Source organism: Squalius cephalus (assembly GCF_949319135.1).
Source record: "Squalius cephalus genome assembly, chromosome: 9".
Classification (NCBI taxonomy): Eukaryota; Metazoa; Chordata; class Actinopteri; order Cypriniformes; family Leuciscidae; genus Squalius; species Squalius cephalus.
In genome coordinates this window covers 16,839,696-16,861,178 of record NC_137130.1, presented here as the reverse complement: position 1 = coordinate 16,861,178, position 21,483 = coordinate 16,839,696, and the positions used below count along the sequence as shown (strand labels likewise).

At 36.3% G+C, this 21,483-nt stretch overlaps 1 protein-coding gene across 1 annotated transcript in view; it reads right to left on the bottom strand.

Annotated features, from left to right (window-relative positions):
* The window catches only part of kcnh3 (potassium voltage-gated channel, subfamily H (eag-related), member 3), a 110,038-nt gene that overhangs the window by 21,808 nt on the left and 66,747 nt on the right, over positions 1–21,483 (bottom strand). The window contains exons 2-8 of the mRNA XM_079880383.1: positions 19,840–20,073; positions 14,808–14,942; positions 12,301–12,440; positions 11,679–11,931; positions 9,058–9,215; positions 8,337–8,544; positions 3,235–3,612 (exon numbers count right to left, since the gene is read on the bottom strand). Of these exons, the coding sequence (XP_079736509.1) occupies positions 3,235–3,612; positions 8,337–8,544; positions 9,058–9,215; positions 11,679–11,931; positions 12,301–12,440; positions 14,808–14,942; positions 19,840–20,073 (1,506 nt within the window). The remainder of the gene's footprint in view (positions 1–3,234; positions 3,613–8,336; positions 8,545–9,057; positions 9,216–11,678; positions 11,932–12,300; positions 12,441–14,807; positions 14,943–19,839; positions 20,074–21,483) is intronic.

Sequence of the window (21,483 nt, the reverse complement as noted above, 5' to 3'; positions counted from 1 at the left end):
ATGATTTAAGATGATTTTAGTCAAAATGGGTGAAAAAATCATATATACAGTCCCTAATAATATGATAGAATGGTTTGTCCCTTTTGACCAATAGGTGGCATAGTTCCGAAATTGATGTGGTCTGGTCAGAGTGAGGTGACAATGACACATACAAAGTTTGGTGTCAATATGTCAAGACATTGCAGAGAAAAAACTCTGAATAGTCATTTTGGCATCATACTTCAACTTTGCTGCTGCAGTATATGAAAACGCTTTTGTGTATCAATACAAAATTCATAACTTTTAGTCGGCACAGTCAGGAGATGATATGATTCGATTTTGGTGAAAATCGGACAAACGGTCTAGGAGTTTGAATAAGAAGGTTTTGAATGAAAATCAGGATGGCGGACAGGAAGTTCGGCCAAATACGGTAAACTTGGTATCTATGTTCTCAGCCTGACCCAAGAGATCTATTGAGACCAGTTTTATTGCAATAGGCTAATTTATTTAAAATTTATTAGCATTTTTGAAAATTTAATTAAAACTTTTGACCAAAAGGTGGTGCTGTCTCAAAATCTTTTGAGTACCTTCAAGGAATGGTGCCGATGGCACATACAGAGTTTTTTAATGTTACACCAATGCATTCGTTAAGTATAGCATTTTATATCACAATACTGTATTGAAGTCAATGGCAATTTCATGTGTTGTTCTATTATAGCGCCAACAAGAGGCACAATCCCACCATTTTTTATGTGTCCTCATAGTGAGCCCATACATGTGTGTGTGTCAAATTTGGTGATAATATCTCATTTAATTTTGGAGTTATAGACATTTATATGTATAAACCCATAAAAAAATGACACACACCTGACTTTGTTTGCATTTTCTTGCCATTTACTATTAATATTTTGTCATTTGGGCATTAGTATTTAGCCAACGACCTATGTTTCCAAACTTCCTACGGTGGTTTCGTCTCGATTGGTCAAACGGTTTCGAAGATATTGGCAAATGTTTTTTAAGCGCTAAATCACAACGCTACACAAACCGTAAGGCGAAACCTAGCATGTTTGATATCGCTGGACTCGGCAAGGATTCAGGAACCTAAGGAGATGAGCCCCGTGAAAATAAGTCAACCACACCCAGAGTTATAAGCATTTGAAAAATTTATTTTACCATTAGGTGGCACTGGTTTGAAACTTCACAGGCTCCTTCAGGGCATCGTACTGATGACCCATACCGAGTTTCATAACGATACAATCATGTGTTCATAAAATGCAGCATTTTGGTACAAAATTCAAAATGGTCAACGCCTAAAATGGTCGATATGGTCAGTTGACTCGGCATGACGCCCTGAATCTAACGAGACCACTTTTATGATTTTTGGACAAACCGTTCAGATGTTATAAGCCAAAATAGCCAATTTTTGTATCTCCGGACCAGTAGGTGGCGCTGCGTTGAAACGCAGCAAGTAGCCTCAAGTCATGCTTGTGATGACATGTACCAAGTTTGGTCTGAATACGATAAAGCGTTGCAGAGATACAGATACGTCTGTTTTTGCAAGCACTACGTAAAATTAGTTTGCATAGTATTCAAGATCAGACTGTCCTCTATCAGTGTGCAAAATTTCATAACTTTCCCGCAAGCGGTTCTATGGGCTGCCATAGACTTCCGAAGCAGAAGAAGAATAATAAGAACGCCAACGATTTCAATAGGTTCCTCCGCACCTTCAGTGCTTGGCCCCTAAAAACAAGAATTGTCTTTTGATTCCATGTTGATGTTAAGTCTAAGGTAAGAAAGCTAAACCAAGCTAATCTTAGCAAGCTTAAGCTATGAAAATGCATACTCTGAGAAATATTTCCTCTGGGTTGAGTGGTGGACATCATATTGTTGTCTGGTTAATATAATGCACAGTCGTTTGACATAATTATGGTAATTTTAGTCTAAGGCATATCAGTGTTCCCCAAATACCCTCTGTGTGTATGATCTCTGTATGTGGTTAGGAGCCCAGCTGTCAGCTGGCTGTGACAGTAATGGCCCTTAGTGTTAGGATTTGGTGACAGATTGATTCAGTGTGCATGTATGTGAGATTGCATGGATTCAACCAGCCTTTTTCATCCAACTATTTGCCCCTCTTAAGTGCAATGAAGCCTGTCTCTCTCTTCATGGCCCAGGGGACATGCCTTAAAATTCAGTCCACTGTCACAACATCTCCCTCGAATCCACATGGGGCACATGCAGCCACAAAAATCATTACAGCTGTCCCAGCAGATAACAAGTAGCTCCATTTCTGTGGCATTCAAATTCTAGCGGTCAAGTTAGCATAAAACAGCTAAGAGTAGCCAATGTAAGCTGCCTTTTACTAAGAGTCCACACAAATATGCCAACATTAAGTTTTGAACCATACAAACAAATACAGATTGAATCAAATCCCTTGTTTTGCAATGAAACAATCAATGCAACATGCCGTGAGACATCCTGAATGTTGGCCATTGGCAAAAATAGGTAATTGCAGGACTATTACACAAATATGCACTTAACAGTCATGTTTCTAGAAATATGTTTAAAGTTTCTGTAGTAGTTAAACGATGGTCAGTGCTGGATAGTAACTGATTATATGTAATCTAAAATTACATTTTAAAGTACTCATAATCAGAATATTCACTTTTTTATTGATCACATAATTACTTAATATTCACAAAATACCAGTAAATTCATCACAATTCATTGATTATCCCTAATTCTTCTTTTTTTATTTTTGCACACACAAAATAAAAGTTGATTTACCTCCGGTAGATTTTTTTTTTTTTTTGAAAAAGTAATAAAACATTTTTTTTTTAAATAAAAATATAATATTATAATAAAAATATTAAGCAGCAAGAAATTTTTAAATGAGCACCAAATCACTATATTACAATGATTTATGAAAGATAAGGTGACACTGAAGAATGGAGCAATGACTGCTGAAAATTAGTTTCAGAATTTTGCATCACAGGAATAAATAACATTTTTAAATTTTTATAATATTGAAATTCATTTAAAAAATATCTTACCAACCCAAACTTTTAAACAGTAGTGCACAGTATATACTGTATATATTTTAAGATGATCAAGAAAAAAGAACACTTAATTTCAGGTATCAAAAGATTCAATTATTAATATTTGGAAAGGGTTATTGGCACATCTCTGTAGTGAAACATTATAAATCCAAACCTCACAATCATTTAAGAACATGTATCTGTGTTCTCTTGCAATTACCTCCAATCAGCATGGTGCAGATAGAGAAGATCTTCTCTGAGTCAGTATTGGCTGAGACATTGCCAAAACCCACGCTGGTCAGACTGCTTAAAGCGAAGTACAGGGACGTCACATATGAACTCCGAATCGAGGGCCCACCTCCCAATACAGCTGCAGTCTGTCCGGCATTTGAAGTGCTCACCGGCCCCGCTCCTGTTGTGTTCCATTGGCTCGAGTTCCACACAGACTCATGTCCCACTAAATCAGTGCCGCTTCCCTGGCTTGAATTGACCACCAATCCATCCAAGATGGTGGGGCGCAGTGAATCAGGAATGAGGGATGCAAGAGGGGACAGGAAGTAGGGGGTGCCCAGACGTTTACCCAGCTCATGCAACCAGCCTATTATAAAGAGGAAGAGAAAATGTAAGACAAGACACTTTTACATTTACTATTTTGCAGACTCAATTGTTTTGGCCAGTGAAATTATCTATAATCCTCATAATATTGTAGTTTTGGTGACGTTTTTTTTTTTATTTGTGTTTGGCACTAACTACCCAAAATGCAATTGGTTTGGCACTCCTTTAAGTTTTACAGTGGGTACATGGCCACTCTCAGAACTGAGCACATATACAGCAGATGTCCCTGTCCATGGTGCTGAACCTGAAGCATTTTGAACATCAGTTAGTTAGCAGTAGGCTGAGACTCTACATTTGTTTCTCTCTCTCTCTCTCGCTCTCTCTCTGTTTGTCTGTAAGCTTCTAGTTTCTCTCTCTCTCTCTCTCCTTGTTTGTCTGTAAGCTTCTAGTTTGGAGGTAGTATGTGGCATTAGAAGTGATATTTTGGAAAGAACCATAAAAACTCCCAAGGGAGATGGAGAGAAGTGTGAAAGGTAAGAAAGGGAATGAAGGTTGAGAGGAAAAAAAGTGCCAGAGAACCTCTAGCTAGCAGTTGTCAATCACACAAAACCTTCACAAATACACAAACACTCACACTTTTTTTTCATTTACACAGCGACCAGCTCCAGTTTACAAGACCTTTCTCATGTACAAATACACCAGAAACCTTCCTAAGCTTTCCTGTAGCTCAAACAGTAGAGCGCTGGCGCTTGCAATGCCAAGTTCATGGGTTCAATTCCCAGGGAAATCAAGAACTGATAAGAATATAAAATGTGTACCCTGCAATGTAAGTCGCTTTGGATAAAAGCGTCTGCCAAATGCATAAATGTAAATGTAAAAGTAAACCTTGGTCATGCCTTTCCTGACATATACCATCCAAAGTCTTCCCTTTGTTGTCTGTAATACATTTTCATGTGCTAATATGCAGAATTGTCTTTCATGATGTCCATGGCCAAGATATCTGCTTTCTAATTTTCCCCATTTCTCTCACTTTCACTTATGCTTTCAGAACCAATATCACTTATTGACCAGATTAAGAAAAGAAAAAAAAGTATTTAAAGTATTTAAAACCTCGACTACTACTAATAGTATGTAATAGTACCATTAAATATTTACATTGAGAAAGATTTGGTAAGTGTTATAATTGCACCAAAGTGTTATAATTGCACCATTACACTAATTGTATTCCCAGCAGTATCCCACTGTATCTCAAATGAGAGCTCACCTCAAAGTAAAATAACTGATTTAATACTTAATAATATTACATATAATAGCTTTCATCTTTATATGGTACTAATGATTTTAGCTGGCAGGAATAATGTGCATTTAAAGAAGGACCTACATCTGACAATCTTCAGCTATTTCATTTTAGTTAAATAATGTTCCTCACACATTTTCAAGATTACATCTTTCAATTTTTATTTCATAAGTAATGTTAAAATTTGCCCAGGCTCACAACCATGATTAAATCATGTATATTTTAAGTAGCTGCATTCATATTAACTTACCAATCAACAATGTAGAGGTAAAATAGATATTATTTTATATTTAAAGGCATCAAAACTTAAAATTTGCATGTGTGTGTGGTCCTGGTTATGGAGAAAAAAAAATTCCCCACAAAGATGGCAATATCCAAAATCGTTGTTGGGACATTTTTGGTCCCCGTGAGGAAAATAGCTTATAAATAATACAGAATGATGTTTTTTGAAAATGTAAAATTGTGATGGTAGGGTTAATGGATAGAATATACAGTTTGTACAGTATAAAAAATAATTATGTCTATTGAAAGTCCCCAGAAAACATGAAAACACAACAAGCGTGTGTGTGTGTGTCTGGGTTGACTGGGTGAAGCTGGTGTGTAAGTGAGAGGTTCCTCCAGATACCACAGAGATGTATGCCTGCTTTCCTGTCACGTTATTTGTATTATTTGAGATTTTGAAAATTCAATTGCACTTGATGACAGAGTGCATATTTTTTTGTGAAAAACAGCCATCAACCCGTGCACTTGCAGCCTTTAGAAAGAATAGTGCAAATGTATACATGCAAACAGCATCGTAGAAGATTAATTTATACCATTAATGCCTCTGATGGAACAGCCTGCAAAGATATATACTCTACATATCCTGCTGTTTATTTAGGATGAAACTATGATTAGAAAATCGTTAATGTATGTAAAAATGGTGTCTCAGACCACAAAGCTTACATTGGGTTGTAAATCAATGCAGGAGGAAAAAAAAGGACAAGTACACATGAAAGCTTACTTTCAAGCTTACAGGATCCTCAAGCAGAAATAGAGGGCTACCGAATCAGTGTTGGTTGAGGAAGATGAGGGAGATTGATGGGCAAGAAGAGGATATTAAAATTCCTGTAATAACAAGACTAAAAAGGATAATTTATTTCTAATAGCTGGGCAATCTATATTCTCCTCCAAACCACTTAAGAAAGAATCAAGAAGTTTGCTGATTTGACACTGGGATTTTTGGAGCCAACTTGAATATCCTCTCTAGTCTCTCAAGATCTGCCGGGCTGCTAGCCTTTAAAAAAAGACAGAGACAGAGGCGCAAAGCAACAAGAGTTCAATCAGCTCCTGGAGGAACCCTCAGAGAAACCTTTCATCATACAGCAGAACTCCAATCCATTTACTGTACATTCTTTCATTTCCCCATTTCCAACAAAGATAGACAGCACTACTCAAAACTACTTCAATATTTCATTACTATCAATAACACTATCTCAAGTTTCCACAAATATTAATAGATGTAAAGAGCCAATCTGAAACTGGTACTCACCAGATATAAAACAGCTTTTTGTAAATCTAGAAAATGTACAATATTCTACATTCACCATTTGAAAGCCGAACTGTAAAACATTTGAGTCTCATTACACATGTCATGTGTTTCAGTGTTAAATATTCCATCTGATGTGCAGAATGCTAAAAAGTTCCATTTCCACTAGCAAAACTAAATGTGTCAAGACAGCCTCATGTGCTTAATATTTAATGGCTGGCCAATGTAAAACTGGGCAAAAGGGAATGGTGTGTGATATTGTTGGCAACAGCAGCAGAGACTGGATACTGAAGTAGAATCCTTGCTTTTCGGGAGAACATGTGCATGAAATTTAAACTGCTGGCCAGTAGCCAGTGTGGTATAGTGGTCAGTTAGGGCTCAGATGTGCCTGAGGTTACTACTGATGCTGAGGCTAATCAGAATTGCTTTCATTAGACATGACAGATGGTATTAGACTGTGGGCATATTGTAGGGGATTTTCTATGAATAAATTCTCAAATAATATGTGCAAATAGGTTTGACACACCCATATTTTAAGTAGGCTTTTGTGTATGACAACAACACCAAATGGTAACCAAAGCCACTTATGGATCTCACCAAGTATCAGGAATTTAATTAATTATTTTAATTCATTTATATATTATATCAATTTATATTTATATATGGTTGTGAATCTTTGAATCAATTCACAAATCATTGGTTTCTGTCAAATCTGTCAATTCAATACACTAAACATGATTCGATTCAGTGACTGAGCAATATCACACAGGCATGAGTGCTGTTGTACAGGTAAGTAACTGGATCAACAGCATGATCATGATATCGTGAGTGTTATATTGTTTATTAAACGAGTGAGTAAAAGCAATATGTTAATATTGAGTAACTTACATTTTAAACATTTTAGATTTACTTTATGTATTTTGTTGAGGTCAAAGCAGTCTCATTGCAGTGACGTTCCTGAATTTATTAATGTTTTTGACCGAATAAGTTGAATGATTGATTCAATGACTCAGTGATACTGTAACTATGTAACCTGCAGAAACAGTCAGTAAAAAGGATAATCAAAATAGAGGACCATAACTAAATGCGGTCTAGATCATATCAATTTCATCATACACTCTTTTGTGCACTACAGTAATTTATTTTACCCTTGGTCTTTTTTTCTCTTTCATGTGGAGATCAGCACATGGGAGACTGAGAGAGAGGTTCATTTCCAGTCAAATTGATACAGTAATTCACTTGTTCATGAACAAATGTGAAAAAGGTAAGTTTGTTCAGAGTTAGACTTGAAATGACGTGAAGATAATGTCTTATATCGGAGACTGTCTCATCAGGTCTTTAGAGGTGTGCCGTTCAAGAGCCAGAGAATGTTCTGTCTTTCTAACAAAACGCATTACGTCTGGCTTATTTTTCAGTGTAAAAAGTAAAGAGTTTTGAAAAGTAATTTGCACCTCTTTCAAAAAGCACAAATCCAAAACATTTGTAATCTGAAATGTAATCTTTTGTAATCTTTTAGTAGGGCACATGAAGAGGCTGCCATACATTTTCAATGTAATAAGCATGGTAGTGGACAGACATCTTCAATAACGATCCTTGTGTATTAGACACTGTGAAAAGAACTCTTTCACATGTGAAAATCAATAAGATGGTTTCTGTCCAATTTTTAGGCTAACAAAATAAGGCAAGCATCTGATCTGAATCAGTACTTATGCTAATATCTTAACTGCCATCACGTTTTTTTTTTCTTTTGTTGTTGTTGACTTTAATTTCACTTACATTATCTGGTTTCATAAAACATCTAATAAAGATATTCAATATTTTTAAAATCATCATTTTTATTTTAGCTCAGCCAGATCAAGGGAAAACTGATCTAAAGAATCTGTTTAAATAAATTTGAAAGAATGACACAGCTATGTTGACAGTTTGTAGATATGATACTCACCAATGTCCCAGGAACCAGGGCTGTTATTCTCAATCTCGCTGCGCCCGATTACGTACCAGACACAGGCCATCCAATGTGCCAGCAAGCCAAACATCGACATAAGTAATGTGAGTACAACTGCACTGTATTGGGAGTAGCGCTCCAGCTTTTGCAGCAAGCGTAGAAGCCGTAACAATCGAACAGTCTTCAGCAGATGAACTCCAAAGTACTAAACACACAGAGATGGAATGCATAGCTCAAAAGGAAATTATAGTATTAATAATTATTTAAGATGGAATGCCCAGCATCATATAAAATATGGTGTGTGTGTCCCACAAAGCTCTGTGTGAGGCCCATTAAAGGCACAGTATGTAGTTTTCACTGATAGAAGTCGCATATTCAAAACAATAACAAAGGCGTAGTTTGATGACGCTGTGAAGGAGCGTGGAATGATGGGAGTTGTCGCCTTTACCGCCAGTGCAAATCAATCTGACGTAGACATGACACAACTGACAGGTCGACGCAATGAGGAGGGACGCTAAATTTGCAAATTTATCTGTATTTAAACATTTTTGGAATCATTTGGGATAACGCAAGTACACAAGTGAACAAAATATATAACACTGTGCTAGGTTTTTGGATATTTTTAAATAACTATTTAAACACAAATACATAGATACTTAAAACTGTGAATAAACAGTTGCCTCAAAATGACATAAAAATGAGCTAAATTAACACTTACCACGCTGACATTGAAGGCATACAACAGGTCAAAAGGTAGCGCAGCAATCAGGTCCACGAAGAGCCAGGTTGTGACATAATGTACACAGATAGATCGTCCATCATACACCACCTGGCCTGATGTGCTCACAAATGTGGTGCGAAAGTTTAGCAAAATATCTGTCACAGGAAAAAAAAATAAAAAATAGAAGACACAGATATTAATTTATTATTAAAGCATAGAAAACTGTATTTTAATCATTACCTCGTTCAGTGACAGGTTATACAAGTTTGGTCTGGGTAGTGACTATAATACCATTTAATGGAATTTGCAATTGCAGCAAATACAGTAGCACTTAATTGAAGCTCAGTTTAGTAAATGACTTTAGGCACTTCTTTGCAAATGTTTTGATGATACAAAAAGTTTTTTCTAAATAATGAAATTGTGTTTAATGGGCAGAAACAGATCCTGTCATTAAACACTAACTGCCCTTAAGCAGTGCTAAAAAGCTTATCTACACACTGTGAATTTCTTATATAAAGGTGATGGCTGGAGATATGATGTTTTGTCTAATGGATTTGTATACGAGTTTATCCTTAACATGGTATGGCAATAGCTACAGATAGGAATCTTACTTTACTCATAAATGAATTTGAAAAAATGGGAGTTACTTTTGATACAGTTGAAACCAGATATTTACATACACTTCAGAAAAAAACACAAAAAAATGTATTTCTTTACTGTCATACATTAAATCAGAGTAAACTTTTTCTGTTTTAGATCAATAAATATGAACATATTTTTTGCATTTGTTAAATGTCAGAATCGAGCGAGGGAGAATTTTTATGTATTTTTTTGATAACTTTCATCAAAGTCAGAAGTATACATACACTTCCTTAGTATTTGGTAGAATTGCCCCGAAACTGTTTCACTTGGGCCAAACGTTTTGGGTATCCTTCCACAAGCTTTCTACAATAGTTTGCTGGAATTTTGGCCCACTCCTCTTGACAGAACTGGTGTAACTGGGTCAGGTTTGTAGGCCTTCTTGCTTGCACTCGCCTTTTCAGTGCCGCCCACACATTTTCTATGGGATTGAGATCAGGGCTTTGTGATGGCCACTCCAATACCTTGACTTTGTTGTCCTTAAGCCACTTTGTAACTAATTTGGAGGTATGCTTGGGGTCATTGTCCATTTGGAAGACCCATTTGCGCCCAAGCTTTAACTTCCTGGCTGATGTCTTCAGATGTTGCTTCAATATATCCACAATTTTCTTTTCTCATGATGGCATCTATTTTGTGAAGTGCACCAGTCCCTTCTGCAGCAAAGCAGCTCCACAACATTATACTACCACCCCCATACTTCACAGTTGGGATGGTGTTCTGAGGCTTCAAATCTTCGCCCTTTTTCCTCCAAATATACCGTTTATCATTATGGCCGAACAGTTCAATTTTTGTTTCGTCAGACCACAGGACATGTCTCCAGTAATTAAGATTTTTGTCCCCATGTGCAGTTGCAAACTGTAGTCTGGCTTTTTTATGGTGGTTTTGAAGTAATGGCTTTCTTCTCCCAGAGTAACCTTTTAGCTCATGGTGGTACAGGACTCGTTTTACTGTGGATAATGTCACTGTCTTACCAGTTTCAGCTAGCATCTTCACAAGGTCTTATGCTGTTGTCCTGGGATTGATTCGCACATTTCGCACCAAAAAACGTTCCTCTCTAGGACTCAGAATCCGTCACCTTCCTGAGCGGTATGATGGTTGTACATTCCCATGTTTTTTATCCTTGCGTATTATTGTCTGAACAGATGAACGTGGGACCTTCAGGCATCTGGAAATTGCACCTAAGGATGAGCCACACTTGTGGAGGTCCACAATTCTTTTCCTGATGTCTTGGTTGATTTCTCTTGATTTTCCCATGATGTCAAAGAAAGAGGCTCTGTGTTTGAGGTGTGCCTTTATATGCATCCACAGGTGTGCCACCAATTAACTCAAATGGAATCAATTAACCTATCAGAAGCTTCTTAAGCTCAGAATGGAATTATCTGGAGTTTTCTTTTTGTTTAAAGACACAATAAACTTAGTGTATGTATACTTCTGACTTTGATGAAAGTGATAAAAAATACATAAAAATTCTCCCTCGCTCGATTCTGACATTTAACAAATGCAAAAAATATGTTAATATTTATTGATCTAAAACAGAAAAAGTTTACTCTGATTTAATGTATGACAGTAAAGAAATAAAAGTTTTTGTGTTTTTTCTTAAGTGTATGTAAATATCTGGTTTCAACTGTATATAAAACATATCTTTAGCATTTGTATTTGCTGAACTGTCCTTCAAAATCTTTTCAGTTTCTCGTGTTTTTAAGGCTTTATAATTGCTAGATGTGTTTTAATGACGTTTGCTTAGTAACATCTTTAACTTTTTACTAGCTCCGAGTAATTGAAAGATGTCTGGCTGTATATTACCTCTGTGATATAAAAGACTGTCTGCACAGCACACAAACCTGAACATATTAGCAGGCTATGGGATCAAACGACTTTTAATATCACCCAGATAACATTACTGAGACAGAACTTTTTTTTTTTTTTGGCGCTAAACTAATGACACTACAAAAACTATAGCACTGAAGGTTGAGCCTTACCTAACATGAAAAGGATTTCCACAAGGATGTCGCTCACACTCGGTGGACTTCTAGGGGTCGATGCCTCATCCCGTCCGCCGACAACAGTGAAACAAACATTGTAGGGAACAGTAACTGCTACATAAAAGGTCGCTAACAGGATCAGCCAATCCCAGCCAGCTTTGAAGGTGCCATAATGGAGAAGAATGAAACGGCTCTTCTGAATGGCTGCCACTTTGTACTCTGGGATGGGCGGCTTCTCGCCAAACATGTTCTAAATGATAGCAATGTTCAGACAGAGATGTTTAATCAATTTTTGGTTACATTTTTAACTTTAATCAATATTTCCATTAACAGTATGATGTGTGCTGCTCAGTCACAATTAATTAAATAATCCAATACCTTTGAGAAGAAGAAGTAAATGATCTGGAAAGCCACACTGGTGACTTTTTCTCATAAGTGAACACAATATTGTTTATCTATTTATTGATCTTTACAAATTCATTGTTGTATTTTATACTGCTGTAATACTTGAAATAGTCAATGCAAATGGTGTAAATATTGCACTGCTGAAGGTGCAGGCTAGGGGTAAATCCAGGTTTATAGCATAAGACATTATATTACTGAGAGTTTAAGGACTTACATTGTTGATCTTGAGTTTGCTCTTGTCTTGTTTCTGCAGGTGTCCAGACAGCTGGTAAAGCACAGCTCTACTGCGCCGCCGGTTGGCATTGAAGCCCGGTGGCCGTGTGACCTTGTGCACCTCCAACCCCGTCTCCACGTCTAAGCAGAGAACAGCCATATATCATTTTTATTGATTTCATTTCAGAACTGTTTTGCTCAACACAAAATAACATCAAGGTAGAAAAACAAAAAAATAGCACATGTTGCTTTACTGCGCATCAGTGAAACAATAGCACCGATTTGAACCATTACTTAACTGAAGTTATTAGAAAAGTGTACCTTAATTTCTCACCCATAATCTTCTGAACGAATAGAACGATTACATTTATCCATTAGCATGCTGCCTGCTCAATACAAATTACATTTGCATTCATTAGTTTATCAAGGGTTTGTAAATATGACAAAAAAGTAATGCATCCAATGTAAAACACAACACTTGTGAACACAGCTAGATAACACCATGGGAAATAAACAGCCACATTTATAATGGACAATTGTAGCCTTTTGAAGCTTTTTAAAAAGGAAAAATATGCTAATTTGGTTGTTTGTGCTTGTTCTTCTTCCCTCTCTAAAGGCTACCAGACTCTCATTCTATCATGCACCAGGGGTGTTCAGAGATATGTTGAAAGGTGGCCTGATTCTGTGACATAGTGACTTAGTAGCCATAATTTGTTTTTAAAGCAGTAGTTCACCCAAAAATCTAAATTCTGTCATAATTTTACTCTAATATCATGCCATTCCCTACCTGTATCATTTGCTTTGGTTCATAGAACACAAAAGAGAAATTTTGTTTTGGTTGCTTTTTTTCACACCAAAAACATCTCAAGCTCCAAAACAACAACAACAACAACAAACTATATTTTAAACAATTGCAAATAAAAAGAACATAATTTATTTGAATATATACATTTATATATGATAAATGTCTTAACTCTCATTTTTTATTAATTTATTTCCTTGCTGAATAGAACAATATTAATTTCAGTAAAAAATTGTACTGACCCCAAACTTTTGAACAGTGTGTATTATCTGTTCTGTATTATCTGACAGAAATACATTAGAGGAGATTTACTCTCTTCTCATATGCAAACTAACATGTTCCCAGCAGTCAACCCTTGACTGAAGTGTTGATTTTAATTGATGGCTTTAGTTTTAATTGATGACTTTAATTTGGAGAGAACCATCTGTCGGTTTCTTGTAACTAGATGTCTTACAAATCCTCCAATGTATTTTTTTTAGTTCTTTCCAAAATCCTCATTCTGTCCTTTTTTTTTTTTTTTTTTTTTTTTTATTTTATTTTATTTGTTGGCTTTCCCCCTTTATTATATAAGTCTAATTACGCTTTTCTTAAGTGATTCCAATAATTCACTTTTAATGAGTTGACATCATTGTGACCAGATTTATTATTCCTAGTGCCAGTACAATGTTCATCCATCAACCAAATGAACAGTAACCGTGCTTTGGCTCAAGCTCAGGCCACTAAAGGGAGCTTCACACCTCTGTGCCAAGCTTTCCTACCGGCCCTCCCTGTGTCGTTTGTGTGTGTTTTCATCTCTCTCTCTTTATCAGTCTACTGCTCTCTCTCTCTCTTTCTCTCTGGGGAGGAGAAGTGTCAGGATTACTGTAACAGCGAGCACCACATGAGATGCTGCTGGCCTGTATCGAAGCATCCACAACGCATGATTCAGTAGCCAAGAAGTGAGAGGGAATGAGAAATAGAGGATAGGATGAGCTTTCTAAGTATGACACTGACAGGACCAGGTGTTCGAGGTATATGTGCATATGAATATTAGTGGAATTAAGGGAGAATAGGCAAATTTATCCTGTAATACGCTTTGTAGAGCATCCCTTAGAAGGCTAAAAGTGTTGCTGTCTGTATAAAAAGACAATTTGCCCTTTTGAAACCATACTCCCTTTGTTATAGCACTTTGCTTCTGTACCTACCTTTACTGTATACTATACAGCAATTTTTTTAACTCATTATGACTCTTGCTTTTCTCTTTTTTTTATCAAAACAGTACAACTGTGTTTTTAGTACATTTTAAAAGGTAACCCTCATTACTGAAAGTACTTGCGAGACTGGATTAACAAGCAAAAAGAAAAAGAAAAAAGAATCAGTGCATTGGTTTCTGGGTTCTTTAAACCATCAGTACATACTGTAGATGGTTTACTAAAGACCTAGAGCATAAAAAGTAGGGATCCACCAATATTACATACTAATAAAGAATTGTAAATATAATTTTCTCATGTGAGGGTTGTGAGCGAGATGACAGCAAAAAAATAAAAAAAAATAAAAAATAAAAATAGGGACAATTAAATATATAATTAAATTAAATTATATATTCACACACACACACACACACACGCAATAATAGTATATATTATTATATACTTAATTAATAGTAAAAAAAAAATTGCTTTTAACTGGAATCTGGAAAACCCCATCATGAAGGTAGCAACACTCACCTCTTTCTGGGCTCTGTTCTTCATCTTGGACTTTCTTGTTGTCTGTTATGTCCTTGTGTGATACTAGAAAGAGCACCACCTCTCCCTTCTCATTCTTAATGGGCACGATATCCAGAAGACACCAGAACTGAGTTCCTGTCACAACATAATATCTGCCGTCAGAGTTAACATTAAACGTGAACATTCAATATTGACACACAATAAGCATTTACTGAGCCTTATATTTAGACCAGACTTCATGTTTAAAATGTAGCATAGATCCATAAATGGCTTGGTAAGACCTTTTCTGCGTATTGCTTTTAGTCTCAATCAGAACTAGCTTTTGTTTTTCTCAAATGGCTGTACTACCTTAATTACCCATGAGCCAAGATAAAGTGCTGCAACAACAAATCAATTAAATTTATAAGTAAACAGTCAAGAATTTATTTCCTTTTCGATTAGTTGGGTCTTTTATGTTCAGCACAGAGAATCTCCATCAGTGGCGTCACATTGCAATAGTCAAAACCTTATTTTCACAATGCGAGTCGCAATGCAAAACATTCAACAACGCAAGTTTGGGAATACTCCATTTTAAATCATTTTAAATATTTTGAATTATTTTTTAATTTAATGAGCATATAGATTTGTGTAGATCCAGATTTAATGTATATAAAACACCATTTTATTTTACTGTCAGGTATTTATGCATTCATGTCTTGAATGCTGAGCTCAGAATTCACTGTTGTGTGTCTGTGTTTGTGTGCGGATATGTTTGCCTTCTGTAGGTTCAACGTTCTGCAGCTGCTCAACATTATGCCACAGCATCATTCCATGCCTCATTAAATCAAAACGGAGGGAAACGGAAAGAAAGAGGTAGAACATGCTTGGCTGGAGGTTGGAATTCCTATTGATACACAGTTCTCTCTCTCTCTCTCTCTCTCTCTCTCTCTCTCTCTCTCTCTCTCTCTCTCTGTGTGTGTGTGTGTGTGTGTGTGTGTGTGTGTGTGTGTGTGTGTGTGTGTGTGTGTGTGTGTGTGTGTGTGTGTGTGTGTCTGTGTGTGTGTGTGTGTGTGTGTGTGTGTGTGTGTGTGTGTGTGTGTGTGTATCACCAAACCCTATCATTAGGCACAGCTTGAGTCAAGAGAAGTAAATTTCAATAAAAAAAGAACACATTTGATTGAACCAGCAGTCAGAGACCATAGACCATATAATACAATGAGCAATACGTTAAAAAAATGGCAACATGCCACCCTATGAATAAAGCATGTGCCGCTTACAATAGCTAAATACAATATATTCATTTGTGCCACATGCGGTGAACAGCTAAAATAAACATTAATTAAACAGCTACTAGTTTGACAGTACAATGGATGCAAGGTTGTTATGATGATTATTGGTCTAAAGGGTCAGCAATCATTCTTAAACCTCACATAAGAGCTCTTTAATACACTAAATTAACTACCATTGTATCTCAAAGCAACTGTGCATTATTTATTGCCGTTTCCAGTTTACAAAATGAAAAAGTTTGTGGCTCGAGTTAGCAGAGATCTACAAGTTGCTCAATCAAAACTCACTTTTGGACATGCCTAACAGTCATTCCTGCCAACTCATTCAACACTCCAGTTAGTCCAAGAGTACTGTCTGCCGAGGGTTTCATAAAGGCAGCAAAATGTATGTTTTTGTTGTATTTTGCTGAAAAGCATAGAGTATAACAAAAGAAACGAATTGGAAATATAACAGTGATCTGATGGCAGTAGTTAATACCAGTACAGTGATGATAGCAGTTCTTTCTCAAGTCAAGAGTCGGTTAATGGTACCGTTCTCGAGTCACCAGTACATTAAACTAAGGAAACAGTTCACACTCAGACATGTCTGTGAAGAACCGACAAGCTGCTGATACAAGCATGTGTAAACCATGTAGTTGACTTAAATTAGTTTTTTTTTAAACAGGTCATTGAAACGAACTGTCCGAAAAATCCAGATTCTGACTTCCCGTCACTAATACTTATGTAAACACCTAGTTACTTGTATATGTTTTTTATAAAAAAAAAACAAAAAAAACATCCAATTAATTTAGAATTTAAATCGCAGCATATAAACAGCATATAAACCCTTCACTGACACAAACCCAGAGAGGGATTTTGAATAAATTAACAATCTAAGGGTGACAGTATTAAATTTGAACTGTTACATTTATAGTAATAAAAACATAACACACCTATTTATATTATTTAAGTCAAAACTATAACATAGAGGCACTTGAATAAATGTTTTGCTACTTTTTGGGCTGTTTTTTTTATTATTATTATTATTTTTACCCCAAAATGATTAATCGCTTGAGAAGGCATTGATAAAACCACTGGATTCATAAGAATTACTTTTATGCTGAACCTTATGTGCTTTTTGGTAACCATTCACTTGCACTGTATGGACCTACAGAGCTGAGGTATTTTCTAAAAATCTTTTTTGTTCTAAAAAGAAAGTCATACGCATCTGGGATGCCATAGCACAAAGGGTGAGTAAATGTGAACTATTCCTTTAAGTTTGAATAGCATCGCATCCCAACATTGCCCAAAACATTGTTAAAACGTTTAATATAATAGAGATTTAATTAACAAAAAACATTTACAAAGCAGACCTTTAAATGCTATTCCTAAGACATTTTAATTCTACCCAGTTCTACCTCAGCAGTATAAAATAACTTATTTTGAGTCTTCATTGTATGATCGTCTTTTTAATTGGTGTATTTGATGTTTTATTTCAAAGTGATATGTGAATGTGCATTTGACAGTCTGTTGAGCTCTTCATCTCACTGACAGTCTCTCAATGCAAAATGGCAGTTGTGCAACTGTGGGAATTTACAGCAGTCTTGCAACTATGATCTTCTATTCCCTTTGAACCATGTACAATCTCAACCTGAACCTGCGGGCCATGAGAGGTGTGTGAGATGTGTTTTGCGAGCACCACAGCATTTAGAAGTCCTTCGACTCCATGACAAAGTGACTGGAGGATTGTTGGGACCGATGTACAGAGGAAATGTGAAAGAGGAAGCATTCGGAAAGCTGCACAGGACTGCAGTGGCTTGTTCAGACAATCCACAAATTAACCATTATCAACTGGATAGAAGAATACACAAATTGCCTATTTTCCTTGAAAAGGGAACAAACGGATAGAGTATCTCTTACAAACCAGTCAAATGAATGAATCGAACTCAACACTGCTCCCACAGTGTGCTCTCTGAATTTGGACACTGAATTAGGAGCAAATTTCCCCCGATGCATGTTGCACGAATGCTAAATTAAAGTGAATCAGGTGAGAAATCGGTTGTCAATGCTCCTGTGTTTGAAAATCTTTTGCGAAAAATGTCTGGCAGATTCTCCCTAACTGTTCTGGTGTCTGATAGGGTTTGACAGAGAGATCTACGCTGTATGTTCACAGCAATTCACAGTGGTCTCCTGGTACACGGATGGAATCGTGTTCTCTTGACCGCAGGTGGGTAAAAACGTGGATGGAATTAACTATATGACACGCTGCACTCAAGAATCAAGCCTTCAGAAATCATTGTTATCTCTGAGCCACTGTTTATCCAAGGCTGGTTTAAAGGCATACTGTGTTATTTTCAGGGAAATCGGTGAGGGAGAGAAAAGACAGCTGCTGAATTATGTTGTTATCATAATCTATGCTCAGCTGCTCCAGACACAAGTTAAAGAACAAGGCAGGCATTTAAAGTCAATTAGTTCAAATAAATGGATTGTCTGGACTGAAATGGTATTTGTTTGGTCATCTACTGTGAGGGGTTAGCTCAAGATTACTCCTAATGTGAGCCATTGTAAATGTGTTTTCCTTTCAGATCAGTCCAGATAAAATCAAGATTGCATTTATTCAGTTTGTACATGCATTTTATTATCCATTAAAATGCCTAGCACTGCCAATTCATAATCAAATCATTTTAAATGTTGATCAATAAGTAAGGGATCATGTACAGTACATACTCACATTATCTTACTTATAACACTGCCACTTAACTAAATTCACATGAAATATCGATTTGAGGTGAAATTTAGTTTTTTATTAGACAGTGGAATCTAACACAGCTGTGTTGGAAATAATTTTCATTACAGTCAATTATAAAAGATTTAACAGTTCAATTCAGCAAACTATTCCAGAGAGCCGTATAATAATCAAATCCATTGTTTCAAGATCTAAAGAAAATACTGGGTTGATTAAATTTAAATGATCTTATTCAGTACAGTTTACTTCTGTTCTTTTATTTTTAATCCCTCCATCACTGTTCCTCACCCCTTTGTGTTAATTAATTAATCTTTCTTGCCTGCAGTTATGCCTGCTGTATCACTCTAACCTAGTCAGCATATACAACATGTATTTGTGATTAACTGATTTTAGAGTTTGGCTTGATTTGGTGTCCTCATCCACAGTGGACCTGTAGTAATTTAATTGCTTTATGGCAACCTTTGGCAACCTCCTTAATGAACCCTTTTCCCTTTCTAAATGCAGGTCACATTTAGGTCTTAATGCAACTCATTATTATTATTATTATTATTAATAACAATAACTGATAATTAAATTATTGACAATATAAATGATTAATTACTATACTGTAAAATTATAAACAACTAAATTAACTGTGGGAAACTGGGATGGACTAATACTAATTCTGTCATTTGCTTTTGGTGCTGTAGACAAAGGCATAGATCACACTTTATATTAGGTGTCCTTAACTGCTATGTACTTACATCAAAAAATAAGTACAATATACTTTTGATGCTATTGAGGTGGGATACTTGTAAGGTTAGGGACAGGTTTGGTGGTATGGGTAGGCTTAAGGGTGGGTTAAGGTGTAATGGGAAGATCAACAGTGTAATTACAGCTGTAATTACATGCAGGTGTTTTTTTTTTAAATAAGCACAATGTAAAAACATGTATGTATACAATAAGTGCATTGTATCAAATGATTCATTTAAACGTTAGTACATAGAAAATACATCTAATATGAAGTGGGACCAAGGCATGTAGTTAACTACGTGACTCCTACCTCCTTTTTTATAGAAGACCAGTTCCGTCTTAAACTCCCGCCTTTCGTCCAGTGCGCCCTGGATCTGTGCCATCAGCTTATCACTGGTCTCTGGCCCATACAGAAAATGACACGCACAGCTCTTCTGCATCAGTTCCGCCCGGGCATAGCCAGTGAGTTCACAGAAGCCATCAGAACAGTACACGATGGGATAGAGAGACTGGACCTGTGCGTTCCCCAGCACAAAGTTACTGTCTGTGAGTGAAAAACAACAAAGAGAAAAAGGTCTGCTCATAAGAAATTCAACAAAGTTCTTTGAGTTTCAACACTCAAAAGTGTTAATATGCAAGGCTTCCTTATCCTGCACCTCCTCTTGCTCAACACAGTAGTAGGTATGCTCACATGTTCATCTAATTCTGTGGTACGGGTAGATATCTCTTGACTTTAATGGAGGGGTTCAAGCTTGAGATTCGACAACAGCTCTATGTTGTTCCCCCTCTGACTATTTGATAGGTGCCTGAATGAATGTGGCAGGAGTGAGGTGAGCAGCCATTTACATGTGCTGCTGTGATGAGCTACTCTTAAACTTTCGCTTACTCATTTAAAACATTTTGTTTTGCACTATGTGTCATGTTTTGCATTAGGCCTATATATTATAAGTGTATTGCTCTGAATATTGTATATGTATAGAGCAAATGGTATACTAACCGAACTAACCTCAACCAGAAAGTGTCCAAATACATTCATTTTTAGAATATTTTTGGGAGCCACTGTTGTTATAAATTAAAATCAATAAGCATATTTTTGTTTTTTAATATAATCAGAGTTGTATTACATTTGTTTGTATATTCAGATTTATTGAACTAGTTTGCATAACTGCGTTTAATAACAATTTCCTATATTGGATGAAATTCCATTCATCATCCTTTTTTATTTTATTAGATTTACAGGCTGCAGTGTTAAGCAGAACCAAAATAACACCATTCAGTTCTGAAAGTGTGAATGATAAACAAGATCAAGCACTGAATCTAAAGCCCAGTATTATTCCACACAATTTCCTTATAAAGCCAGTGCGAGCACAAACATGCACTATTTTAGACTGCACATGTTCAGAAGCATGGCTTTTTATCATCAAAAAAAGAGAAAAGAAAGATGAAAAATTGAGAGAATATGCATGACAAAATAATGGAATGTGCCGCCTTATATAATCAGCAGTCATTAAATCCTCCCTTTGAGCTAAGAAGTCATAATCATATTCTGACCAATCGAATATTTATTGCTTCGCGTCAAGGTGCAAATATTGATCCATGGGCCGGTGGGCGCCCCTCTCCCTCTCTCTATGTGTTTAATATTTCAAAGGGTTGTGAACGGGAGTAGATTTGAATGTGGTATTTAAAATGGAGCAGTGAGCTGCAGGTTCATTTTCGAAGTATAATAAAGTGGATGGAACAGGAGAGAAAAGCTACCAATCACATCAAGACAACAGCACAAAGAAGTCAGCAGAACAGCTTTCGAGAAAGACAGTCAGGATGTGAAGAAAGAGTGGAGTGGAGTGGACAAGAAATGTGATGTAATATTTTATTACTACACTACACTGTTTACTCGATTCTGATTGGTCTATAGCACTATCCAGCAGTCTGATATTTCATCAGATATTACAGCGCT